Source organism: Pipistrellus hanaki, assembly GCF_964339955.1.
Source record: "Pipistrellus hanaki genome assembly, chromosome: 15".
Taxonomy (NCBI): Eukaryota; Metazoa; Chordata; class Mammalia; order Chiroptera; family Vespertilionidae; genus Pipistrellus; species Pipistrellus hanaki.
The window spans coordinates 24,460,832-24,485,348 of NC_140517.1; the positions used below are offsets into that span (position 1 = coordinate 24,460,832).

General features: G+C 56.1%; 1 protein-coding gene across 10 annotated transcripts in view; it reads left to right on the forward strand.

Annotated features, from left to right (window-relative positions):
• Positions 1 to 24,517, forward strand: part of GSE1 (Gse1 coiled-coil protein) — a 408,579-nt gene that overhangs the window by 300,341 nt on the left and 83,721 nt on the right. For 2 of the 10 annotated variants that reach the window (XM_084905548.1, XM_084905541.1), the window contains exon 1: positions 355 to 531. The exons of the other annotated variants lie outside the window; for them this stretch is intronic. In XM_084905548.1, coding sequence (XP_084761674.1) covers positions 495 to 531 — 37 coding nt within the window. In that variant the 5' untranslated portion in view covers positions 355 to 494. Of the gene's footprint in view, positions 1 to 354; positions 532 to 24,517 lie in introns of those variants that run through there. 10 annotated transcript variants of the gene reach the window in all.

Genomic DNA, 24,517 nt, shown 5'->3' on the forward strand with positions numbered 1-24,517 from the left:
AGATCTTAACCCCCCCATTTCATCACCCTCACCCCCCCCCCCATTTTTCTCGCGCTCCTCGCCGCTCTCCCGCCCGCCTCCCTCCGCCGCGCGCCCCCCTCCTTTCTGTATTTGCATCTCAAGTCCAAAAGGCAGCGAATACACACGCGGCGGCGGAGACACCGGGCGGCCGCGGAGGGAGGCTCCGGCCCGTTCTCGGTCGTCAATTCCCTCCTTGTGGATCTGCCAGGGCCGAGGGAGCCGAAATCGCCCGGGTGCCGGCCGCGAGAGCTTTTGGATCCTCTTGGAGAGGAAAAAAAGAAAAAGGAAAAAAAAGACACTGATTAAAAAAAAAATCGAGATCGCTCTTCTGCTTTTATTTTATTGTTTTGGACATTTTTGAGCGCCGCGGTTTGGACGGCGCTTTTTTTGTCTCCTTGCTGGGTTTTTAGGATTTTTTTTTTTCTTCCTTCTTCATCCCTCTCGGTGGCCACTATGGAATTCTAATGTGAATCATGTTTGGACTGAAGCCGCCTCTGTATTACTTACCAGGTAAGTGAGCCGAGCGCCTCCCCGGGTCCCGCGCGGCGGCGCCGGCGCGTCCCAGACCGCCACCCCACCCCACCCAGCCCCCCGCCGCCGGGCTCCCCCTCCCGAGCCGGGGTCCGCGCGGGGGGCCCGCCGCTCCCGCCGCGCCCCGGCCGGCGGGGTGAGTGTGTGCGGCGGGGAGCGCCCGCCCTCCGCCCCCTCCGGGCCGCCGCCGCCGGGGCTGCGCGTCTCGCTCCTTTTGTTTGTCCGCCCGCAGCGGCTCCGCGGCGGCGGCGCAGCGAGCGGCCAGGGCGCTCCAGCCTGGCGGGGCGCATTGAGCGCCGGGTGTGAAGTTACTTTCCTGCAGGCCGGCGCGATCGGGTGGCAGGCGCCCTCCCTCCCGTCCTCCCCGGGCCCGCGGCGGCTCCTTTTCCTCCCCGCCAGCCAGCCAGCCCTGCGCGCGGTCCCTGCGCGAGCCCGCCCCCGCCCCCCTTCCCGCCCGGGATTCCCTGGAAGGCTCTGCGCCTGCCGAGGTCGGAGGAGGAGGGGGCCGGGGGGAGCTCCGGAGGGTGGTTGGCGTGGCTTCCTGTTTTCCTAACCTTCTTGCGCGCTGACAGAAGCCTGCCCGGTAACTTTCTGTTTCGGGGCCAGTGGAGCTTGCAAGCAACCCAAAGGGGACCAACCGGAGGGGGTGACAGCAAGGGGTTTGGGGGAACCTCTCTTGAATTCACCTTATTTGAACTTGGAAACCTTAAAAATAAGTACGTGTAGGCTACAGGGAAGCAGGCGAGCTAGGAGTTTCTGGCGAGGGAGGTCGGGGCCTCGCGGATACCTGGGGCCCTACCGGCCTCCCTGTGGTCACTCCCCTCCAGACCCTGGGGTCAGGAGTCACTCACCAGGCTTGTACACCCCCCCCACCCCCCACCCCCGGCCACGTGACCTGCAGGTCAGGAAGGCAGGTCTGTGTGCGACCTTGTTTTAGGAGTGAGCTGTTTTTATTTTCCCTTCTTTAGTTTGAGAGTTTCTTTCATTTTTTCCTGGGCGTGGACACAGTTCCTATGGAAGTTAGAGCACCCATGGACCTGGGAGTGGGGAGACCTTAGGGTGCTGCTTGTAGGGAGGAGTGGGGAAGTTCCTGGGCTCCTCCTGTGAGGTCTTTTACAATTCTCTGCAGAAGGGGTCGCGGTGGAGGTTTGTTTCTGAACTGTTTTGCTGGGGAAGGTGCACGTGGCCCTGGTGTTAGGTTTTGGTTCTTTCCCTCCGGGTTCAGAAACCCCTGTGACTTGGGCTGAGGCTCCCGCAGGGCCTGGAGTCCCTCCCTGGAGCGTGGGGGGCGAGGAATGGGCCTGGGCAGGACCTGGCTTTGCTGGATCTGGCCCTGGCTGCCCTGAATTAGGACAAGCGTTTTCACCAAGTTGCGAGTGCAAGAGGAGGAGAGGGGGGCAGGGGGAGGGGGTGGGAAGGATTTTTCTCTGTTATGTGTGAAGCGTGTACACCTACTCTTTCGGAGTTTCTCTGTGGCCGTGTTAGGTCCCCTGCCCTGCCCAGGAGCTGACAAGGTCTGCATTTTAGGCTTAGTGTTTACACATCCCTTTTATAGGGAAGATATTTTTCAAAGTCTCCACTTTCTTCTTCATCTCTTCTGCCTTCACTGCCTAAATGCAAATCCAGCACTTGTCTCTCTTCTCCCCGCCCACCCGCCCCCCCTCCACACACACACACACACACACACACACACACACACACACACCACACACACCACACACTGCCCTTAGCTGATTGGATGCGAATTAGAACTGGAATCCCCACTTGACAGGAGGGTTGTATTCTAACCCAGGGCCCAGTCCTTCCCAGCTCAGAGCCTGATCGGTGGGAGCTGAGCTGTTGGAAAGCAGGGGCAGTTCTTTCCTCTTTCTGTCTGAAGCGCCGCCTCCCTCCACCCCAAACCTCACAGGCTTGCCTTGCCTCAGCACAGGTTTGTGGCAAGAATGAATCTTCTTAAGTACAGGGCATCTTAAAGGCGCAGGTGCTCGTAATCTATATCCCACTTCACCTGCCGTTGGTTGGGTGGCTGCTGGCGCATATTTATTCATCAGGTGACCGATTTTCTGTTTACACTGGGAATCTCTGTAAGAAAAGGAGGAAGTGTCAGGCTAGGAAAGGCAAAGCAATTAAGGGAAATCAGCCCTGGCTGGCACAAGCCCTCAGCGGCAGGCCTGGACCCCAGGGAGGTCAGGAGAAGTCAGGAGTGTGGAAGGTCAGGGCCTCAGTCACAGTCTCTGCCTGGAGTGGGGGGTGGGTCCCCAACTAGAGTCTTCTCCTTTTTAACCCTCCTCCTAGGATTTTGTTGTACACTATTTTGTTGTACACTATTGTGATTTTCGCATAATAGTGTACAACAGTGGTTTTCAACCTTGTTCATCGCATGGAACACACACACACACGCTAATTAATTACTAAAATTCTGGGGCGCACCAAAAAATACATCTTTTGATTTTGTGACAAAAAAAATAGGTATAATTGTGATTCGTTCACACGGATGGCTACTGTTGTGTTGACTTGGCCATTTCTTTTTTATCTAAGGGAAAAGATGTCAATGCCCTGACTAAATAGTCAGGTATTGCACGTTTTAAAAGGTCTTGCGCACACCATGGTGCCACGGCACACCGGTTGAAAATCACTGGTATGGAAGCTGGACTGGGAAGAGCCAGGGTCAAGTACCGCTGCTTCCGGAGCTTCAGCTAACTGGTTTCAGAGCAGTAGCTGCAATCATGAAAGGAGTGACCTGTTTCTCTTGACCGCTGTCCGCCCCCTGGCAAGGGCTTCACAGGAATTTCTCCTGTGAATCCCTCCCTCCCTCTGAGACAGGAGCTGGTGCCTGTCCATTTCACAGAGGAGGAAAGTGTGGCTCAGAGAAGCTCAGTGGCCTGCCCAACTTGGAAGCGGTGAGCTAGGACCCGAAGCTGGCTGCTGCCCACCATGCTGGCCAGCCCAGGGGCTGCGGCTCTGGGGCCTGAGGGAGACAGGGCAATGCCCAGGTGCTCTCCGGCCTGGGGGGACCCGGACCTATCCCCAAGGCCAGCTCCCATCACAGAATCTGTAACTGCAGCGAGGGAGGGCCCAGAACCTGCCCGTCCGGTCGTTATCCCCATGGCGGTTCCCAGTCAGGCTGGCACCAGGCACTGCTCTTCCTGTTTGACCGGGTGACAGAACCAAGGCTGGGGAGTGAAGACGTGAAGCTCAGCTCTGACTCTTCTAAGACATGGCATGGAGTGACCTGAGCTGCTTGGGCCTTGATTTTCCCATTTGCAAAGTAGGACCCATAATGGTATCGACCTCAATGTCAGTGTAAGGCAGGGCCTGGCCATCCGTGGCCTGCTGCCTGTTTTTGTAAATAAAGTTTTATTGGCACAAAGCCACGCCCCCCCCCTTTTTTTTAAATGCATTGTGTGTGGCAGCCTTCCTGCTGCAACAGCAAACTTGAGTGGTTACAACATGGTCTGCCATGCCTAAAATATTCATCACCTGGCCCTTGACAGGGAAATGTTTGCTGACCTCTGGTGAGGAGACTGAGTGAATCCTTGCGAGGCACTGAGGACAGGGCCTAAGACAAAGTTAACACGTAGCAAGCGATAACTATAGTAATTATGATCATTAAGGCAGAATTATTTGCAGAGGATTACGAGCGTCTTAGTGGCTGAGCCGGGACGTGAAGTCAGGTCTTCAGGCTGGGCTCCGGGGCCTCACAGCAGTGCCCAGGCTCTGTGTGTTCACTCACTGGTTGGGGCGGAGGGAGTCCTTATCCAGCCAGGAACACTTCCTATGTCAGGAGGAGGAGGAGGAGGAGGAGGAGGAGGAGGCACGGGCTCTTGCAAAGGGAGCTGGGACCCGTGGGTGGGCGGGATCTTTAATCTTCTCAAACTTTCCTCTGTGCACTCGCCCAGGTACCCATTTTCCTGAACTCCACCAAACGTCAAGCGCTAGGCAGGCGGGCACTGTGTGTGTGTGTGTGTGTGTGTGTGTGTGTGTGTGTCTGTCCTTCATTCTTGGCTCAGCACCAGACCAATCATAACAATGTTAAAAACAAAAATAATGAGGAGGAAGAATCAGCTCCTTTTTATAGGGTGCCTGTTCCATGCCAGACATGCTGTTAATATAATCCCACTGGCCAGTGAAAGAAACTGAGGCAGCGTGAGGTCATGCGGGCAGTAAACGCCGCGATTCGGCTCTGACCCCAGGCAGTCTGGCTCCACGTCCCTGCTTAATAAATATTTGTTGAACGAGCGAGGGAGGGAATTGGCCGTTGGCGTTGGCGGTGGCGCCCTGCCGGTCCCCTTATCTTGTTCCTGGAGTTCGTGAGGGAGGACTCCTCAGCTGTCAGCTGACCCCACCCCAGCCCCATGCTGAACTCCGGATGACCCCGATTTCCCCCAAGGGATTGCGTGTCCACTGCGGGAACCTTCGGTAAGGAAACTGAGGCCCAGAGAGGGCTGGGGCTTGGCCCAAAGCCCCAAAGAAACGGTGTCTCCCCCAGAACATGTTCCCTTTTACCCAGCTGCCTCCCAAGGGCCAGCCTGGCCTGAGCCTGTCTCTGCACAGTCTTTGACCTGCTTTCGAGAACACTGGTCCTCCCCTGCCTGGAGCTGAGGTGCCTCCGAGAAGTGAACCTTGGCCCAGATGGCCTGTAGGGAGCTGTCTTCGATTTTTTTTTTTTTTTTTAACCCCCAGATTGTTTGCAGAAAGCCCCCGTGTGAGGCTGGGTGTGGGTCTCTGGTCAGGCCCACCTGGGTCGGGGAGGCAGCTGAAGGTGAGGACAGGCCAGAAGCCCTCCCTCCTGACCTCCAGCTGCTGGCTCTGAAGTCCCCCTGGTGTCACTTGGGGAGCCGAAGCCAGGAGGGGTGTCAGCAGTTGCCAGCTGTGACCCAGCTCATGCCCAGCTGGTCCTGGGAAGCTGCTGGGTCCTAAGAAACCCGCAGCCCTGGGCGGGCTCGGAACCACCTCCCAGGCCAGCTCTGGGAGCAGGTTGGGCCTAACGGGATCCGAGTCGGATAAGAGGACAGCGTTGCTATTTCGGCTGTGATTGAGAAAGCTGCTTATTTACAGCTCAGAAACTCAGCGGGGACACGCATTTCGGCGCTCATCTAGCACTTTCCAGCCAGTCACTAATTAATCTTCCGATACCCCTGAGAAATGGGGAGGGGCCACCACATTTCCATCTGTCAGGCTGGGAAAGCCGGGAGCCCTTTTGTCCCAGCCCCGGCCCAGCCCCTCTCTGAGGGGCCTGGTCTGGTTCCCACCCCCCCTTCCCCCCTGCTCAATTTGGTTCTCATTAAGATTTTTTTTTTTCCTTGCTTAAATGTGTTGTTCTTACTTCATGGGTGGGAATCTGATATCACCCCATTGGAAACTTTCCTGCTCCTTATCTTCTTGACTCTTGGAGTCAGAAGTTTCTTTTTAAGCTCTCGGAGCAAACAGTCATTATGGTACCTGGATTCCTGCCCATAGAATGAGGCGAGGATGGTTCTCTTCCTTCTGTGCAGGAGGAAGTGGGGGGTCGGAGGGCAGCTGGCCAGGGCCACCCAGCTCCCGGAGACGGAGCCAGCGGTGGGAGGAAGTGTCTGGATTGGGCTCCTGCTCCATGCCACTTGTCCGTCATCCCCCAGACAGATGTGGACTTGTGTGAATGGAGCAGCCCCTTTGTGCTTCCTTCTCTCCAAAGTCAAGTGCATATGGGCCCTTCCAGCCATCTAGTCTACCCTGGCATTTTTTTCAGCTAAGAAGACAAGAGACCTTCCTGGACTTAATTGACTTCTAATTCTTTTCCTTAGATTTTTGGCAAGATTATGCCGAAAGATGTGGCCTCCTCATCTCCTAGGTCCTAGGGCAGTGGTCAGCAAACTCATTAGTCAACAGAGCCAACTATCAACAGTACAACGATTGACATTTCTTTGGAGAGCCACATTTTTTAAACGTAAACAACTTCTAACGCCGCTTCTTCAACATAGACTCACCCAGGCCGTGGTATTTTGTGGAAGAGCCACATTCAAGGGGCCAAAGAGCCGCATGTGGCTCTCGAGCCACAGTTTGCCGACCACGGTCCTAGGGTATATCCTGTCATACTCTACTTCTAAGGAGTAAAAGTCAGGCTTTTATAACTCCTAAAAGTGGTCTTTCCCTAAGGGCATTGGACTCTCCTCTTAGGGGTCCTCGCACTCCTATTTGGAACTGTCTCTTCTTGGTGGACTAGCTGCTACACAATCAGAAACTTTGAAGGCTTTGGTGGAGGCTGGGGGAGTACATTAGAAGGGGAGAGGGAATTTGGGGGTGAGGGAATAAAAATAGATGCAGTGCTTTTTTTTTTTTGCTTTTTTTTTTTATAAAGAGCTCCATATAGATTTAAAGTCTTTTTGTTAATTTAGGAACATAAAACCGTGTGATGTATAGCTTGGTTTGCTCGTAAAATTACTAAGTGTGGCATATTTAGAGCTGTGAAAGCTTAGGGTAAAGGGGGGGGAAATCAGTGAGGATTTTTTTACAGGTCTTTAGGGGAAAATGCATTTTTCTGGCTTTTTCCCACCAGTGCCAGGCCCTCCCCAGCTCAGGCTGGGGTTGACCGAGCCTGGGTTATGCCTGTGCGGGAAGCCGAGGGCAGTGTTAGGGTGGGGCTGGCCAGGTTTGAGGTAAGCCAGGCCCTGTTCTCGGCCTCAGAGCCCGAGCCCACCGCACCTGAAGCCGTGACCTTGAGGGCTCGGCGCTGCCCTGTCCTCCTGCTCCTTCCCGCAGCGAGACAGGAAGCGCCCTCTGACCAGGCCTGGACGGCTGCCCAGTGGGCAGTTGGCCACTTGCTTAATGGCCTGTGGGGTTGGGAAGTCATGGAACATTGGGCTCCGAAGGGACCTCAGAGGTCAGACGGCCACCCCCCGTCCCTACTCTTGATTTGGTGGTCTCTTAGGGGTCTCCGTCCTGGCAGACCTGTTAGGTCACCATAGGTTGTCAGAATGTTGCTTTTTACACAGAACACACGCATGCATTTGGCCCAGTTCTGTGCTCCTGGGACACAGCACACGTCTGCCCCCTCCTAGGCAGCGGCACCCGCCTTCCTCACAGGGTGCCTGGCCCTGCGCTGTGTTGACCAGGCAGGGGCAGGGAAGGAGGTCTGCATCTTATTTTCAGGTTGCTTCGGGAGCAACTGGGGCTGGAATGTGAGCAAGGACAGATGGCTCTGGGATCTCCCAGGATTACCTCGGTGGAGGAAATCTGGGAAGGCTCCTCAGAGGAGGTGGCATTGGAGACGGGCCTTGGAAGTGAGGAACGCGGTGGGGAAAGGAGGCGAGTACAGTGAGGAGTGATGAACAGGTATAGTGAAGCCGCTCTGAGAATGCTCTCAGCATGTGACGTTCACATCAGGCATGTTGAGAGCTGGGGGCTGGGCCGTCCCTGCCCCGTCGGGGGTGTTGCGGAGTGAGTAATCCAGGTGACAGATGCTGGCGCTGAGGGGCCTGTGTAGAATGTCCTGGGAGTGCAGAGGAGGGAACGATGAGGTTTGAGGTTGTCGTGAAGGTGGTGTCCGAGAGGCCACGGAAAGGAGGTGACATTGGAGCTGACCTTTCCACTCTGGGGGAAAACCTGAGACCTCCTTCACCCTTTGCTCTGTGTGCACTTGAAGCAAAGCCATTGCTTCCACCCTGCTGCTCAGCAGCTCCCTCTAGTGGCAGGGCTCTGAAGCATGTGCATACCGGTACATGTACTTGAAAGCATTGGAGCACAGGGCCCATTCCAGGCACTGAGTGGGTATAGCCAGGCACCTCAAGCAGAAGCAGCAGCATCACTCGCCATCAGCAGCTGTGGGCTCTTGGGCCTGCCTCCTGTTGTGCCCGGCCCTGGAGGCCAGACAGGTGCATCAGGACCTGTCCTTGGCCTCCGAGCACAGGCAGGGCCGACAGGGCCCAGCTGGTGGGAAACAGGGTTCGTCCACGCAGGGGCTGGGCCAGGGCCCTGGGAGATGGTGGCCTTCCCCCGGGGCCTCCCAGCAGAGGCAGGAAGGATAGCTTTAGGGGAGGGGAGAGCTTGGCCAGAGTAGAAAATGAAGTCCATGAGGTGGGTGTGAACCACATTTTGGAGGGCCTTGAATGTCAGGAGGCCAGTGACATGAATTTGACTCTCTTGTACGCGGGGAGGAGTCCAGGGCTTTAAAGCAGTCAAGTTCATCTCATTGTCCAACACGTGTTTATGGCATGTGGGCACTGGCCCAGGCACACAGAAATGTAGCTGCAGAGCCCCCAAGGGCCTTGCTCCTGTGGAGCACCTGTCGCAGCAATAAACTCATTGCGCTTTGTCCCACGATGCAGGCTCTGGAGAAAAGGAGAGGGGGGAGTGTGGAGGGGGGTCGCTGGAGTGTGGGCAGATGCTGTTTTATCCAGGGTGGCCAGAGGCCGGAAGAAAGGGGAGTGTTAGTCCTGACAAGGTCTGAGGGGAAGTGCCCAGGCAGAGGGTCAAGTGTATGCAAAGGCCCGGAGGCCCCGAGGATGTCTGAGTAGCCTTGTGGCCGCAGGGGTATGAGCCATGGAGAGAGGGGTAGGACGTAAGATGGGAAAGCTGGGAGCAGAGGAGGGGGAGATGTGACCTGCACTTCAGTGGGCCCCTGGTCTGGCTGTAGGGCTGAGATGGATTCCAGGTGCCCAGCGGGGCAGCGGGGAGATCAACATGCAGGCTGCTGTCATTACCCTGGATGAGATGGGCCACAGGCTGGATCAGGTCGGCAGTTGGGGGTGGGGGGTGGGGGTCTGGAGGTAGAGATGGGCTGTCCTAACTGTTTTTGGAAGATGGCTCCAACAGCCTCCCTCGTGGAAGCAGTGCAGGGTCCCCTTACAGGGATGGGGTCCCGCAGGAGGAGGGTAGGGCAGGGCCCTCTGAGAGCAGGGTCTGTGAGGGAAGGCGTGAATGCTTCACGTGGCAAGGTAAAGAGAGTGGAGACTGAATGTGGGCTAGCCCTTCCGATGATTCCCAAATTGGGGTTCCCTGGCCAGCAGCATCGGTAGCAGCCGGAGCCGTTTGAGGAGGTGCAAATTCGCAGGACCCTCCGGAGACTGCTGAGGCAGAAACCCGTGGTGGTGGGGTCCGGCAATCCGTGTGCTCGCCGGCCCTCCAGGGGATTCTCATGCTCCACCAAGTGTGACAGCTGGTCTCACACTTGGGCCTGCCTGCAGACGCTGAGCCGGGGCGACAGAGCCTCTAGGAAGTTGAGAACGGGGGTTGCAGCTTTCAGAGGCGTCCTTGGTGAGTGAAAGAGCAGGGAGGTGAGATACCTGCCAGGCCTCAGGCCCAGGAGGGAGGGAGGGAGGAGAAGAGTCAGGAAAGGTCCCCTGGAAAGGAAGTGGCAGGTGGGGGCTCGAGGCCTGCATTTCAGGAGGAGGCAGGGAACGGGCCGAGGGGCCATTGCAGGGTCTGCCCAGCAGGCCGTGCCAGGTCAAGGTCAGCAAACTTCTCTGGTGCTGGTGAGGAGCAAGGCGCCTAGAGGAAGAGCACTGGGTTCTCTCCTGCCTCTGCTCCTGATGGGCTGTGTGGCTCCAGGCAGGTTACGTGCCTTCTCTGGGCCTCAGTGTGCCGGTCTGTTCAGTGGAGCCAGGAGTGCCTCCCTCCCGGGACCGTCGTGAGCATTTGACGAGTTAATCTGCGGAAGCCCAGGCCAAGCCCTGTAGGCCATTAGCTTGGATTACTGTTTGGATTAATAGTTCCCAGCTGTGGGCTCCGTGCTGCCCGGGTCCCGGATTCTGGGCTGGTGTCAGAAGAGGGGGCCCTTCCCCAGGGACCTGGCTGGCTCCTCCCTGGCGGGGGGAGGGGGGAGTTGGTGGCCCGGGTAAGGCAGACATTGCCCATGAGGCTGGGAGGCCAGCAAGGGTCGATCTGCTCAGACTCCCGAAATGGCTGTCGGCCAGCGGGACTGTGCACGGCGCCCTGGTCACAAGATGGCAAGCTCTAAATAAGTAACGAAGAAATGGAATCGCCTTGATTAGATCGTCCTGGCCCCTTTCCCACTGCCCCCCCCCCCCCAGCCTAAAAGCTGAATGGGGTGAACCCCCGCCCCAGTCTAAGGGAATGGCGGGTGTCACTGCCCCACCATCTTCAGGGGAGAGTTTCATTTTAATGAATTCCTTCTTCAGCCCCCCCCCCCCCCCCAAGGACTCCAGTGTCACCCTCAAGCGAGTGACAGACCCTGCCGCCAGCGCCCCGAGGCAGACCGCACCTTGTCTCCTACTCCGGGGCCTGCTTTGAAGCTGCCCGACACTGGTCCCCACCCCCTTGTCACTCTTGTCCTATAATTCATTTAGGATTAGCTTTCAGACCTCCTCGACAGTCCTAACTTCTGTTGTCTTGGTAACTGTGTCAACCGTTTGCCGGTTTCCGTGATTATCTGACAAGAGAAAGGGGGGCAGGCAGGGAGCATAAAGGAAGGGGAGGAGGAGATAATGCCTGGGTCTTAATTGAACTCGCTGGAGGGGCCCGGCGGGGCTGCCTGCCGGAGAGAGGAGAGAGGAGAGCCAGGGAGAAAGGCCTGGGTGAGGTGAGCGGGCCAGCAGCTGTGTGCAGAGGGGCCGCCTCCCCCGCTGAGGAGTGAGTGTCAAAAGTATCATCAGCCTTTATCTGGGATCTTCAGGGCCCAGGGACAAAGGTGTCACCCTCCTCCTCCTCCTCCTCCTCCTCCTCCTCCTCCTCCTCCTCCTCCTCCTCGTTTCCCTTTTGGGAAGTTTTGTTCACAGGCAAATTCCAACCCTTCTTTCCCTCAGCAGGACTGCCTGCCCATGGGTAGGCAAGGCCAGATGAGCAGTTGCAGGCTCATGGGTGGGTCTGCAGGGGGACCGGGACACCCCGGGGTGGAGGGAGACAAGCACACGTGGTTATAAAACCGTGTCATTTGCCGAAACCGGTTTGGCTCAGTGGATAGAGCCTGTGGACTGGAAGGTCCCAGGTTCGATTTCGTTCAAGGGCACGGGGGTGCACAGGAGGCAGCTGGTCGATGTATCTCTCTCATCGATGTTTCTCGCTCTCTATCCCATCCCGCGCCTAAGGGAGAAGCCACAGGACCTCGTAGGACCTACCTCAGGAGACCCCTGGTGTCGCTTACGCCACCACCTGTCCATTACAAGAGAGGGCCAGCCCTCCCGGGGTCCCTGGGAGAGGAGCCAGGCTCTGGCTTTTGATGGGGGGGCGGGGGGGGGAAGTAGCAAGGGGTTAGGAAAGCATGAGAGATGGAGATGGCGTTGATGTGGCCTCTTTGGAAAATGGTCCGTGACACCCCGCCCCCCGCACCTGCCCTCTCCATTTCCAGGTAGAAGATGCCTTGCCTTTGCCAGAGAGGAGTCTGTGCTTTTGCAGCCTCAGCTTCCCAAGTGTCCCCAGGACACGGGCCATGGTGCTGGGCGGGGAGGGGGGAGGCGGGCAGCTGGGAGGCTCCCGCCAGGTGGTCTCCCATGGCAGTGAGGTCCCCGATTTCAGGCCCACCAGCCAGTGCTGCACAGACAGGGGCGCTCTCTCAGACGGAGGGCATTGCGTCTTGTTGGTGAAGAACGTCCAGCCCCTCGCCAGGATCAGTGGGAAGGCCAGCGTGCCTTTTGGGGGTGCCGCTAATGAGCTCTGTCTGATTTTTATGAAACTCCGTGGTAAATTATTAATTTTGTGCCAGAAATGAAAGTGTGGAACCCGATCGGCTCATGAATATTCATCCGGACTTCAGCACGCGGGGGTTGATCAGTGGCTAGGGCAGCCAGTGAGACTCGTGACCCAGATACGGGTGCGTCACCCGGGAGAAGGGGCCTGTCACTCTTCTCCCTCAGTTTCTCGGTCCAGAGATGGGGCTGATAACTCGCAAGTCACTAGCAGGGTTGCATCGAGACCACACACTGGGACCTGCTTGAGGGAGGGGAGCATTGGCCAGATGCTCCCTGACTGACCCCTAAGTTTCACAGCAGGCTGTTGGGGCTGTGGAGTTACTGGTGATGGGGATGCCTGCATGGAAAGACTGGAAGCCCCCATTCTCCCGCCTCAGTCCCTCTCTAAAGTCTGAGGCTCAGTCCCGGGGACCCCATAGAGAGGAGGGTTCCCCTCGCCCTTTGATGAACTTGCTCTCCATAGCAAGCTAGCATCTCCAGCATGGTCCCACTGGGGTCCGAGCCTCCTTGACGGAACTAAGCTTCCTTGGGAGTCAGCGCCCTGCCCATCTGTCCACCTGACCTCTGCCTCTCCTCCACCCTCGGTCCAGGCTGTTTCCCCTGCCTGCATGCCAGCTCCAAAGTCTGGAAGCCTTTGTGGGCTAATAATCCCCTTTGGACGAGCTTTTCCTTCCTCTGGGAGCCCCGGTTATGGTAATCAGGAGTGAGACTTCCCAACCTAGCTCTCTGTCTATAAAGCCGCCTAGCGTGGTGGTGGAGTTCGTGAACTCAGAAGCCGTTTACTTAATCTTGTGAGATCTCAGACCGGTCACTTCCACGCACTGAGCCTCAGTTTACTCGTGGGTCACGTGCAGAGGGTCCCCCTTCCTGCCTGTGAACGCTGAAAGGGTTTGTACACGTCAGGTGCTCGCAGCAGGTTGTCCGTGTTGACCCGTGAGGGTTATTGTTGTTAGTGTGATTGTCGTCATCGTCTTGTTTCCATCGGGGGCCAGAGCTCGGGGGCAGGCCTCCCCGTCACCGGGGGCCTTGGCCGGCGACCCGACCGCAGTCTTGCTGTTCGTGTGCGTTTTCCCTGCTTCTTGGGAACTGACGCCTGCGGTTCCTGCTGCCATCGCGACCTGCCTCGGGGCGCCTGCGGGTTTGGACGGGGCTACACCTGCTCTCGTTTGTGTCACGGCCCCCGGAGACCGCCTCTGTGCGGAGCGAGGCCACTTCCTGCCTGCGCGCCGGGGGTGGAGGCAGAGGTTTCGGTCCCCGCCTGGCCGAGGACGACACAGAACATCGAGGTTTCCGGCGGCTTCCAAGGCTACAGCCGAGAGACGCAGTGTGGTCCCGGGCTCCGAGACCGAACTGGCTGTTCCTTGCAGCGAGCTCCTCAGAGACACGGCTCTCGGGCCGGCTGGGTGGCCAGATGGGACTCGGCGTCGCCTGTCTGAGTCCCAGACACGCAGGCTGGCTCCGGGGGCCGCCTCCAGGGTGGGGCTGATCTGGATGGCCTTGGCACTTGGCATCAAGTCTGCCTTTGAGGCCTTGGCATCCAGGGAGATCCTCAGAGCCCAGAGTCCTGGGAGGCTGGCAAGTGTGTGGCTGTGAGAGGGACCACGCTGGGGGAAGAGAGGCCTCCCACGTGGCCCAACTTCACCAGGGATCCGGGGGGCGTCTTTGGGGTTCTGCAGGTGGGCTGTTAGCAGGCTCTCGGAGAGCGGACACCTGCCGTGTGGCAAAGCTGTGGCACTTAATCCCCGCCTGCAGAGAGGTTTGTGAAAGGCATGTGAGGTTTTTACGAGGCTTATTGAAACCACGGACTCCCCCTGCCTGCTTTTCATCCCGGTGTTTCATGCCTTTGACTCGGGGCCCTGCCACCTCCCAGGTGCTCGGGCCAGGAGAGAGGCAGGCAGGCAGCGTGTCGGACCGGTGGGGCAAGCCGAGTGGAAGGAATAACAAAGCAAATAGCCCGCAACCAATTCTGTTCTCCTTGCCCTGGTTTGGAAAGAGACGTTGGTTTCTCGCAACTGCCGCTGCCAGGGCATTCCCGTGCACCTGCCGGGTGCCAGGCTTGGGAGGGGCCGAGAGGAGGATCGAAAGTAAGTCACAGGTCATGCCTTCCAGGCAGCTCCCGGCCACCTGAGGGGGGAGGAGGGCAGGGCGCAGCCATGAGAGGACTGCTCGCTTCTGAGCTTTGGAAGGGTGCAGATGGCTCCAGGGGCTTAGCGAATGGGAAGTTCCCATTTGGCTGGAACAATCTGAGAGGGCTTCCTGCAGGAGGTGGTATTAGAAGCAGATCTAAAGAGTTTGTGGGTTTGGAAAGGAGAAAATAGGGGGCGTGTGAAGGGAGGAGACAGAGACTCTACTGTGCACTCCAATGATGTGGGACTGTAAGGGGCAGGTTTTGATTCAAGTGGGTCTGGGTGGGGCCTGACAGCCCTCTGGGGACTTTCCCTCCCTTAAGCTGCTGAGGTCATGTGCACCTGCCCCGGGTCCCGGTGGCACTGCCCTGGCTGGTCTGTGGGCTGCACTTTGAGCAGTGAGGGTCTAGACCAGGGGTGGGGAACCTTCTTTCTGCCAAGGGCCATTTGGATAGTTATAGCACCACTCGAAGGCCATACAGAATTATCCAATTAGAAACTAGCCTGCTACATTTGGTCAGACATTTAATGAACTCACCCCTAATGCCTTGGCAGGGCCAGACCAAGTGATTTCTCGGGCCTTAAGCGGCCCTCAGGCTGCACATTCCCCACCCCTGGTCTGGATCTAGCCGTAAGTGATCATTGAAACCTAAAATTAAATAAATTAAAATGAAACAACATTAGAACTTCCGCTCCTCAGTCGCCCAAGCACCCGGGTTCCAGTGCCCGAATGCTGTGTGGGGCCGGTGGCCACCATATTGAGTTTGAGGCCCTGGGGTGCCCCTGGAGCGAGGACCTGCCCCCACCCATAACATTAAACGCAGGAAGAGCCGAAGCAGAGGGACAGGAGCCCAGACAAGCGAGGCAGGCCAGAGCCATTGTGGAGGCCTGGCGGGCCGTGCAGTGCCAGGGGGAGGTGGAAGTGAGCGACGGGTGGAGGCTGAAGGGTGCCCACCAATGAAATGGGGAAGTGACTTGGGATGGGAGCGGGGCCAGAAACCACCAAGTGACAGTTTGATGAAGGAAAAAGTGGTTTCTATGGTAAAATGGCAAGGGATTTGGGGGCCTGGGGTCGCTGGAGAACAATCCTAGTGATCTCTGCGTGTGTGTGTGTGTGTGTGTGTGTGTACACACACATCATCTCCCGAAGCGGGGTGCCTTTTAGAAGGTCTCCAAACCGCTTCTCTCTCTCACGCACGCGCACACACGCGCACGCACACATGCACACGCACACACACACCCCTGGGGGCTCAGAGGACAGGGCACCCTTTACTGTCCAGAGCAGAAGAGGTGATTTGTCAGGAGCACAAACCTGATAGAAGCTGTTCTGGAACCCAGCTCATCTCCCTTAGTTTCCAGGGGCTTCCCCAGCCCCAGGGGTCCCCACAATCTCAAGGTCTCGGTGACATCTTCCATGTGCTAGAGAGGACCCAGGATAAGATACCCGTGAACCATCCAGGGGCTTCCTGGAAGCAGCGTGGGGCCGGTCATGCCAGGGCATTCCACACAAGCAAAGGCCTGGACACCAGCGGAACTGGGACTGAAGAAGAGGTTTGAAATACATATATCGATTTCAGGGAGACAGAGAGAGAGAAACATCAATGATGAGAGAGGATCATGGATTGGCTGCCTCCTGCGCGTCCCCCACGGGGAATCAAGTCCGCAACTCCAGCAGGTGCCCCAACTGGGAATGGAACCCGGATTTCCTGGTTCATCGGTCAACGCTCAACCACTGAGCCAGGCAGGCCAGGCAAGAGGAGGTGTTTTTGTTTGTGTTTGTTGGCTAATCCTCACCTGAGGCTATATTTCCATTGATGTTTAGAGAGAGTAGAAGGGAGGTAGAAGAGAGAAATATCAATGTGAGAGGGACACATCGATTGGTTACCCCCTACATCGAGCCTGAAACTAGAATTGTGCCCTTGACCAGAATCAAACCGGGGACACTTCAGCCTGCAGGTCGACGCTCTATCCACTGAGCCAAACCGGCGAGGGCAAGAGGAGGTTTTGACTGTGTTAGCAGCTGTTGGGGTTCTGGGCCTGGCAGGCCTGCTTATGGGGTTGCCTGAAATGGCAGGCAAGGGGTTTAAGTGGCTCCATATGAATTGATTTGTCCAACCTTAACAGTCCCGGTCAAACAAGTACCCTTATCACCAGCCCCGTTTGCAGAAGAGGAAACTGGGCCCAGAGAAGTTAAGTGAGCCGCCAAGGTCACACAGCCAGTCCGGGGTAGAGCCAGGATTTGAATGTCGACATCTGATTTCAAAGGCAATAACGACTTCCCTGTTCTCCAGCTTCTCCGGGACATGCCCCTCCACCCCAATACCATGGCACAAAACACACAGAAGGTAGAGGCAAGCTTTCCTCCTCGAGCGTGTTGGCTCCCAGTGTTTGACCTTGCACAGGTCCTTGCATTTCTCTGAGTCTCTCTTGGGTTTTTAAAAATTATTGAGTTAAAATTCATACACAGTAAAAAGAGTGAAGTTCATTGGTTTTTAATTGTCACAAAGTTGTGCAACCATCACCTGTCTAGTTCCAGGACAGTTTTTCACCCCAGAAGCAACACTGTACCCATGAGTAACCACTCGCCATTTCGCTCCGTTATCTAAGCCCTGGACAACCACTAACGTGCTTTTCATCTCCATAGATTTACTTGTCCTGGGCAGTTCCTATGAGTATGAACCACAGACTGCTGGTGGTCATCTGTTTCTGGCTTCTACCACCTAGCGCAGTGTTTCCCAAACTTTTGACATATGTGCACCCCTTCTATAATTTTCGTAACGCTGAGTACCCCTCGTACTCATGAGAATGTAGAATTAGGCGCAGCTAAGCTCGGTGCAGTGCATATCCCCACCAAACTCCGGTGCAACGCGTACCCCCACCAAACTCTCCCCGGACCCCTGGGGTACGCGAACCACACTTTGGGAAACACTGACCTAGCATAATGCTTTCCAGGTTCGTCCCATGTTGCAGGTGAATCAGGACTCCATTTGTTTTTGTGGCTGAATAACACTCTATTGTATGGGTGGACAACATTTCATTGATGGGCATTGGGGCTGTTTCCACTTTTTGCCTATCCTCTATAATAAAACGATAGTATGCAAATTGTCCCCTCCACCTGGACTTCGTCCTGGAGTCCCACCAGGGGGTGGGGCCGGCTGGGGAAAGGGAGGAAGCACCGGCTCGGGACCCCTCTCTCTAGTTAGGAATAATGCCACTGTAAACACTCATGTACAACTGCTTCTGTGGATGAGTTTGTATTTCTCTCGAGTGTATAATACCTCAGAGTAAAATGCCTGGATTAGATGATAACTCTACATTTATACTTCTGGGCCTCAGTTTTCACAGCTGTAAAATGGAGCCATGCCCCTCAGCTCCACTGTTTTCCTGTATCGAGTGACACGTGTTAACTGCAAACACTAAGGAGCTCAGTGGAGACTTTTCATTGCTGTTATCAATAGCAACGCCACGGCCACCTCGGCAGGGGGGGCCGGAGCAGCTGCCCTGGCTTTGCCCCTCTCTGCCCGGGAAGCATTTCCCCTCCTTTGGCTCAGAATGGACTCGTTGTCAGTGTCATTCTTCATGTGATTCTGGGGAACTTCCTGGGAATTCAAGGGAAATTTCTCCGGAGGGAGTTCCTTAGAAAAGGGAGTGAAGGCTGGGACACAGAGGTGAACTCTGCCACCTCCTACGGGTGGGATTCCCCGGACAACGTGGGCAGCCGCAGCGTCGTCTCCTTGGCCCAGGCAGAACTGGGTCTCCCCAGGAGCTCAGGGCCAGAGGACTGGTTTCGGAGGGGCCTGGTCTACATGGAGGGGGTGGGAGGGAGGCATCCAGGCCTCCTGTATGGCTCTGACAGGCAGCCCTGGAGCCGGAGTTTTTCTTGGAGGGTGTCCAGCTAGTGCAGAGCTGGCCTGGCCCCCGTGCTCTTGTGGGAGAGAAAGGAAGCTATTGAGGGCCGGCCATGGAAGTTGTAAACGGGACAAATGGCCCTCCGGAATGCTTTCCCTCAGTGCTGCTGTGAGAATCCAGCCTGGGAAAATCCCAGCATCTGTTCCTTAGCGGTAGCCCAGAGAGGGCAAGCGACTTGCCCAGGGTCACACAGCAAGGTTGAGCACAGCGAGGAAAGCTCCTCCCGAAACCAGTCTGTGCCTTTTGGCAGAATCCTCTCCTGCCCTCTGAGATCCCCTCTTCTACCCCCATTAAAACCCCAGGCTGAATCCCCACAGGTCAGCAGCGGCCAAAGTCCAAGAAGCTGCTGCCCCTTGCTCACCTTGACACGGCCTCAGGGCCAGGAGGCCACCGAGGGGCCTTCTAGAAAAGACCCTGACACTGCATCGTCCCTCTCTGGGCATCTCTGCCCCGCCGCGGTCGTGCTCCTCAGCCGTGATACCCAGAGCCCGCTGGTGAGCAGGTTTGGGAACGTGGCAGATGTTCTTCCAGAAAGCACTTTCCGCAGGGTTTCTGGGCCATTAAATAAAATGGAGATTGGAAAAAAGAGAAAGGATGAAAGCACTTTCCAGCTCTGCTGAGGTTTGGGTGGGTTTCTCTTGTGCTTCCTAGAAGGTGGGCCCTAAAGGTCTCCTCCTCACCCGTCTGCAGCTTCAGTGAGAGGCAGCTTGGCCTTTGGGGACCTACCACTGCCCCCCCTCCTCCCCCTTAGCCTGACAGGGTTATCAGGATCTGCTGGGGGGCGGATGTAACCCCCAGTGCCCCGCTTCAGATTTATCAAAGTGCTCCCTCCTGACAAGGCCTGCAGCAGCCCCCTGGCCCCGGCAGCCAGCAGCTTGCTTAAAAGGTTAATCCCCTCCCTCTGTGGCTGCTCCCTGCGTCCCCTCTCCGCCCCCCTCCCCCAGCCTTTTACGCTCCAGTTAATTAAATGTGGCCGACTATTGTCAGAAGACAAAGTTGGATATTTATTACACCTTGGCGCTCCCGAATGCCAAAGGCACACACAGTTGGAAGAAATACTGGCAGGAATAAGCCGAGCATATGTCTGCGGGGTCCGGGGCGGGCGGGCTGCTGCCACCGCGGTGACCTGCGGTGCTTCCAGATCCGGCTGCCGCTCACCGCGCTCCGGCACCGGGAACCCCGCCACGCGGGCTTTCCTGGGGGCTCTGGCAGAGCCGCAGGGAGCCCCATTATCCGCATAAACATCCTGGTTCCGGAGATTATGTCCCTGGGAGGAATTCAAGGTGCTGCTAAAATATACACCGGCCCTCTTGTCCATCACCTGGTGCCCCCAGGGCATGTGGTGTGGGCGAGGGAGCCGTGCCCTCCTGCCGTCCGCGGCATGGGCCTTGGCACTCCTGTTTCTCACTTGGGCACTGCAGAGCAGCACGGCTGAGACTGGGGTTTTCTAATCATGGAGGAGGGGAATATGAATTTGTTCCTTGTATAGATCTCCTCCCCCCCCCCCCCTTAATAATAATACTTTAAAGATGTTTGACATCTGTAACTAACAGCTGGCATCCTGTTATGGAAGAATGTCCTTTTTATTTCAAAGCAGGTTGAACTGTCATTAATAGTATAATTAGGTGATTATCACTATATAGCAGAAAACTGCTTAATTGCAGAGATCGCTTCTCCAGGATTCCAGTCTTTTTATGGTTGTATTTGTTTTTAGCTGTTTGAATGTTCATGATATTTTAGCATTTGGTACGTTGCCGTGTGTGTGTGTGTGTGTGTGTGTGTGTGCGTGTGTGTGTTTTCTTCCTATTTTTTAATGTGTCTGACAGCTGTCTTGGGAGCATTTGGTCCCGAGGAATCTCCTGGTATTAAAGCAGAGATGGGAGGAGTGGTTTGAGGGGGGTGGGGGGGTGCTACCTGGAAGAGGTTTCTCACCCCAGGCCCTGTCCAACCTGCTCTGTGCCAGACCGGAGTCCTGTGGGAGCAGGTCCGGGTCCCAGGTGTCCTTTGATTTATCTGCTCTCGCTGAGGATCACAGTATGAAATTAGACATTTAACCCCAGAGCCTGTTAAGGGGCCCCTTTTACAATGCAATTTATTTTTATGGCATGTCCTTAATACACAACGTTACCGAATGTGTCCGAGTCGCATGGATTCCGGAATGAAAGGCAGGTCTGAAGGGAGGTGGTCTTAGATGTAGCTGGAATTTGCAAACAAATGAACGGGTTTTATGGATCCAAGAAGAAAGAGTTCTTCTTTCTAAAAAGGACTTTGAATGAAAAAGCCTTTTAAAGCAAGCAGAAGCCAGCCAGGCCCTGGCCCTCTTCTGTGGACACCCTTAGTCTTGGGCTGTACATGCACCGTGATGGGGGCTGGGTGTGCAGAGTCCTGAGCTGACCTGAGTGTCTTCAGCCCCAGGAGACTCTTCTACCCCCGTCCCAATAGCCAGGGGTGTGTGATGGGTAGGGTGGCAGTTTTAATGCTTGCTATAGAGTTTGTGTGTGTTTTTTTAATTTTTTTTTTTTTTATGGATTTGAGAGAGAGAGAGAGAGAGAGAGAGAGAGAGAGAGAGAGAGATCAATGTGAGAAACATCTACTGGCTGCCTCTTGCCCGCCCCCTACTGGAGATCGAGCCTGAAACCCCGGCATGTGACCTGACCAGGAATCGAACAGGTGACCTTTTGGTGCACTGGATGATGTTCAACCATCTGAGCCATACAAGCAGGGGCTGATGTAGAGTTTTAAAGCTTCTCTCTTTCCTAAGGTTGGAAGAGGTCTGATGGCAGCTGTGTCCTGTGGTGGCAGCTTGGGTTCCCGGCTTGCGTTGGCCATGCTCGGTGTGACCTTGGGAACTTTGTGCTTCCGCCCTGACTGGCCACTGCGACCCCCAGGGACATGCAGCAGGGCTCCTGCTTTGTCACTGGACTGCCACTGCACCCCCACGCCCTTCTGTCCAAAGCTGCCTGGTGTATGCAAATGAGCAGGCCCTCCCTGATGTCAGGTCCTGTGTGGACACGGTTTGTCACTCCGGCCGCATGTCCTGGGAAAACATCATAGGTGCTGGAGGTGGGATGACCTGCTCCACTGCCAGCCAGGAGCCCAGCTAGTCGCAGTTACATGTCCCTCTTCTGAGATTCTCTCCTTTGCACATGGTGGAAGCAGAGATGCCAGCCTGCCCAGTGACAAGGGCCTTAGGACAGGGACGGCAGGACCATGGCGAGAGCCTCGAGAGAAGTGGGCTGTGCATTCAAGGCGCTTCCATCTGCTGTCACAGGCAGAAGGCCCTCTGAGGGCAGTGAGAGCAGAGCAGGCGAGAGGGGTGGCTAGGGAGGGTCCCGTCCTCCTGCCCCCAGCCCTGCCTTGGCAGCTGGGGACCTCTGAGCACCTGCCGTATGCCCCGCGCTGCGTCGTTCGCCCACTGTGTCCTCGCACCACCCCGGGATTATCTCGTTTCACAGAGGAAGGAGTTGAGCCCGGAGAAGCAGTCACCTGTCCGGGGTGTGACAGCGCACAAAGGTCTAGGGTCGCTTGGCAGGTCCACATCCTCCAGCTCAGAGAGCGGTGCCCTTCTGAAGGCACATCGAGGTGCAGACACTGCCTTTGAGTCAGAACTGGTGTTTCTTTTACCTTTTTAAAAAATATATAATATATTTTATTGATTTTTTTTGCAGAGAGGAAGGGAGAGAGGTAGAGAGCTAGAAACATCAGAGAAACATCGACCAGCTGCCTCCTGCACACCCCCCACTGGGGATGTGCCCACAACCAAGGCGCATGCCCTTGACTGGGACTGAACCTGGGACCCTTCTATCCACTGAGCCAGATCGGTCTCGGCTGTTTCTTTTACCTTTGCTCAACATTTTGGGGGAGAAGTCAGGGTGCCCCCAGCAGATTGGATAAAGACGGAGTCAAGGTTGTTCACACAGCTCCTGGGGCTCCAGCACTTTGTCACTCTCAGCTGAGCCTTGCAAACTGATCAGAAGCCCAGTGGGCTGCCTGCTAACGGCAGGAGGGCTGTTTACGCTTTGCTTTGTTTCCTGGGGTCCGCTCAGCACTCTACACGTCCAGCCCCCCACAGAGGCAAATGCAGCCCAAGACTAAGGGGAGCCTGGGGTTAACACCAGCCATGGATGTCAGGCTGCTGGTGCTGTGCTGTGTGACTCTAGGCAAGGCCCTTCCCCTCTCTGAGCTTCTTTCTTAGCTGTCAGCCACCTGGTGTTGAGAGGCTGCCGGCCTTTTGTTCTCCTGGGGCCCAAGAGGCTGGTGAAAGGCCCTGTGATTCCTCAGATAAGCGCCAGCTCCTCCCAGCCCCCCTCCTGTTGGTACCCAGTGGGCTGTGATGATTGGCAGGAGCCTCTCCCAGGACTGTTGACACCTGGGCGGGTAGCTGGGGACAGCTGCTCCTGCACAGCTGCCCCTGGGTTTTATGGCCGGAGGATAAATAACCCTAATCAGGTTTTTTCACCTTAATGCGGTTGATAAGATCTGTAGTATGGCTGCGGGGCCCCAGGGTAGACCAGCTGTAAAGCCACTTGGGGCCACAGCCAAGCACCTCGGCTCCCAGATGACAGACAAAGGCACAGATCCCCTGGCCTTGGGTCCCTCTGTGCCAGGGCTGGTGCCCATTTTAAAGCCAGGCCAGCCCTGACTGGTTTGGCTCAGTGGATAGAGCAATGGCCTGCGGACTCAACGGTCCCAGGTTCGATTCCGGTCGGGCATGTACCTTGGTTGCGGGCACATCCCCAGTGGGGAGTGTGCAGGAGGCAGTTGATCGGTGTTTCTCTCTCATCGATGTTTCAAACTCTCCCTGTCCCTTCCTCTCTGTAAGAAATAAATAAAAATATTTTTTAAAATAAATAAATAAATAAAGCCAGGCCAGCGGACGCTCGGAGAGCTTTCTCCCTCTGCTCACCCTGTGGCTTGCATTCTCTCCTTTGTTCTTCACGGCAAGTTACACGGTCACTGGTGCTGCTTCATGTTGCAGAGAGGAACAGGGGCTTAGGAGGGCTTAAAGGGCTAACGGCCTGCAAGTGGGAGGAGCAGGACATACACCCAGGCCCGCCATTCCCTGAACTGGTAGGCTTAAGCCGACCCTTTAGTCCCGTGGTCGGCAAACTGCGGCTCTCGAGCCACATGCGGCTCTTTGGCCCCTTGAGTGTGGCTCTTCCACAAAATACCACGGCCTGGGCGAGTCCGTGTTGAAGAAGCAGCGTTAGAAGAAGTTTACGTTTAAAAAATGTGGCTCTCCAAAGAAATTTCAATTCTTGTACTGCTGACGTTTGGCTCTGTGGACTAACGAGTTTGCCGACTGCTGCTTTAAGTCTGATCAGGTGGCTCTCCTGTCTGTCCCAAACTCTTCCAGTGGTTCTCAACCTTCCTTTGCCGCGACCCTTTCATACAGTTCCTCATGTGGTGGTGACCACAAACTTATTGTCGTTGCACCTTCATAACTGTAATTTTGCTACTGCTATGAATCGTAATGTAAATATCTGTGTTTTCCGATGGTCTGAGGCTCTACAGCAGCGGTTCTCCACCTGTGGGTCTCGTCCCACAAGTTGAGAACCGCTAGCAGGGTCACCTAAGACTCCTGGAAAACTCAGATATTTACATTTATTTCATCGTCTCCCAACAGGACTGACTACAGGCTTTGCCAGCGTAGGGAGGGATCTGGTCTGTCTGGTGTACAGGGCAAGGCCTGGGGTTAGCGCAGGGCCGGCCTGCAGTAGCTGTTCAGTAAGGGCCTGCGCGTTGAAGGCGGGTCTCCCTGCAGGTCACAGGGCTCCCTTGGCTCCCGATTTGTGGTTCTCTCTACCCTTAGGCAGCCCAAGACTACGGTGACCAGACGTCCGGCTTTTGGCGGGACTGTCCCACCAAAAGCCGGATGTTTGGTCATCTTATCCAAGAGGGGGCTTGGCAATGCCAGCTTGCAACCTCCCGGGCTTGGGGAACCAGAGTAGGCCAGGGGTTGGAGCTGGGCTCAGGAAGACCCTCCCCTTGGGTGGGGCTTAGAGGACTGGAGAGCCCTCTCCTTCTGCTTTGTGAGTAGGATGGGGTTTTTTTCAAAAAATGGAACCCACCTACTTTCTTTGAAATTCTGGTGGGGGCCAGCTTGGGGGGGGGGGGGGTGCAGGCAGCAGTCACAGACACTGCAGCCTTTGTATCCTTGGAATCCTTCTGAAGCCAACTCTCTGGGAAGGGCGCTTTGTATTGTAAATTTCCACCGAGTAATTATGTCTTAATGTATGATAATCCGTCCTGGCCCCGTTGCCAGGCAGCCTGTGTCAGCTGTGAGCCTGGGTCGCAGTGGGCATGGCG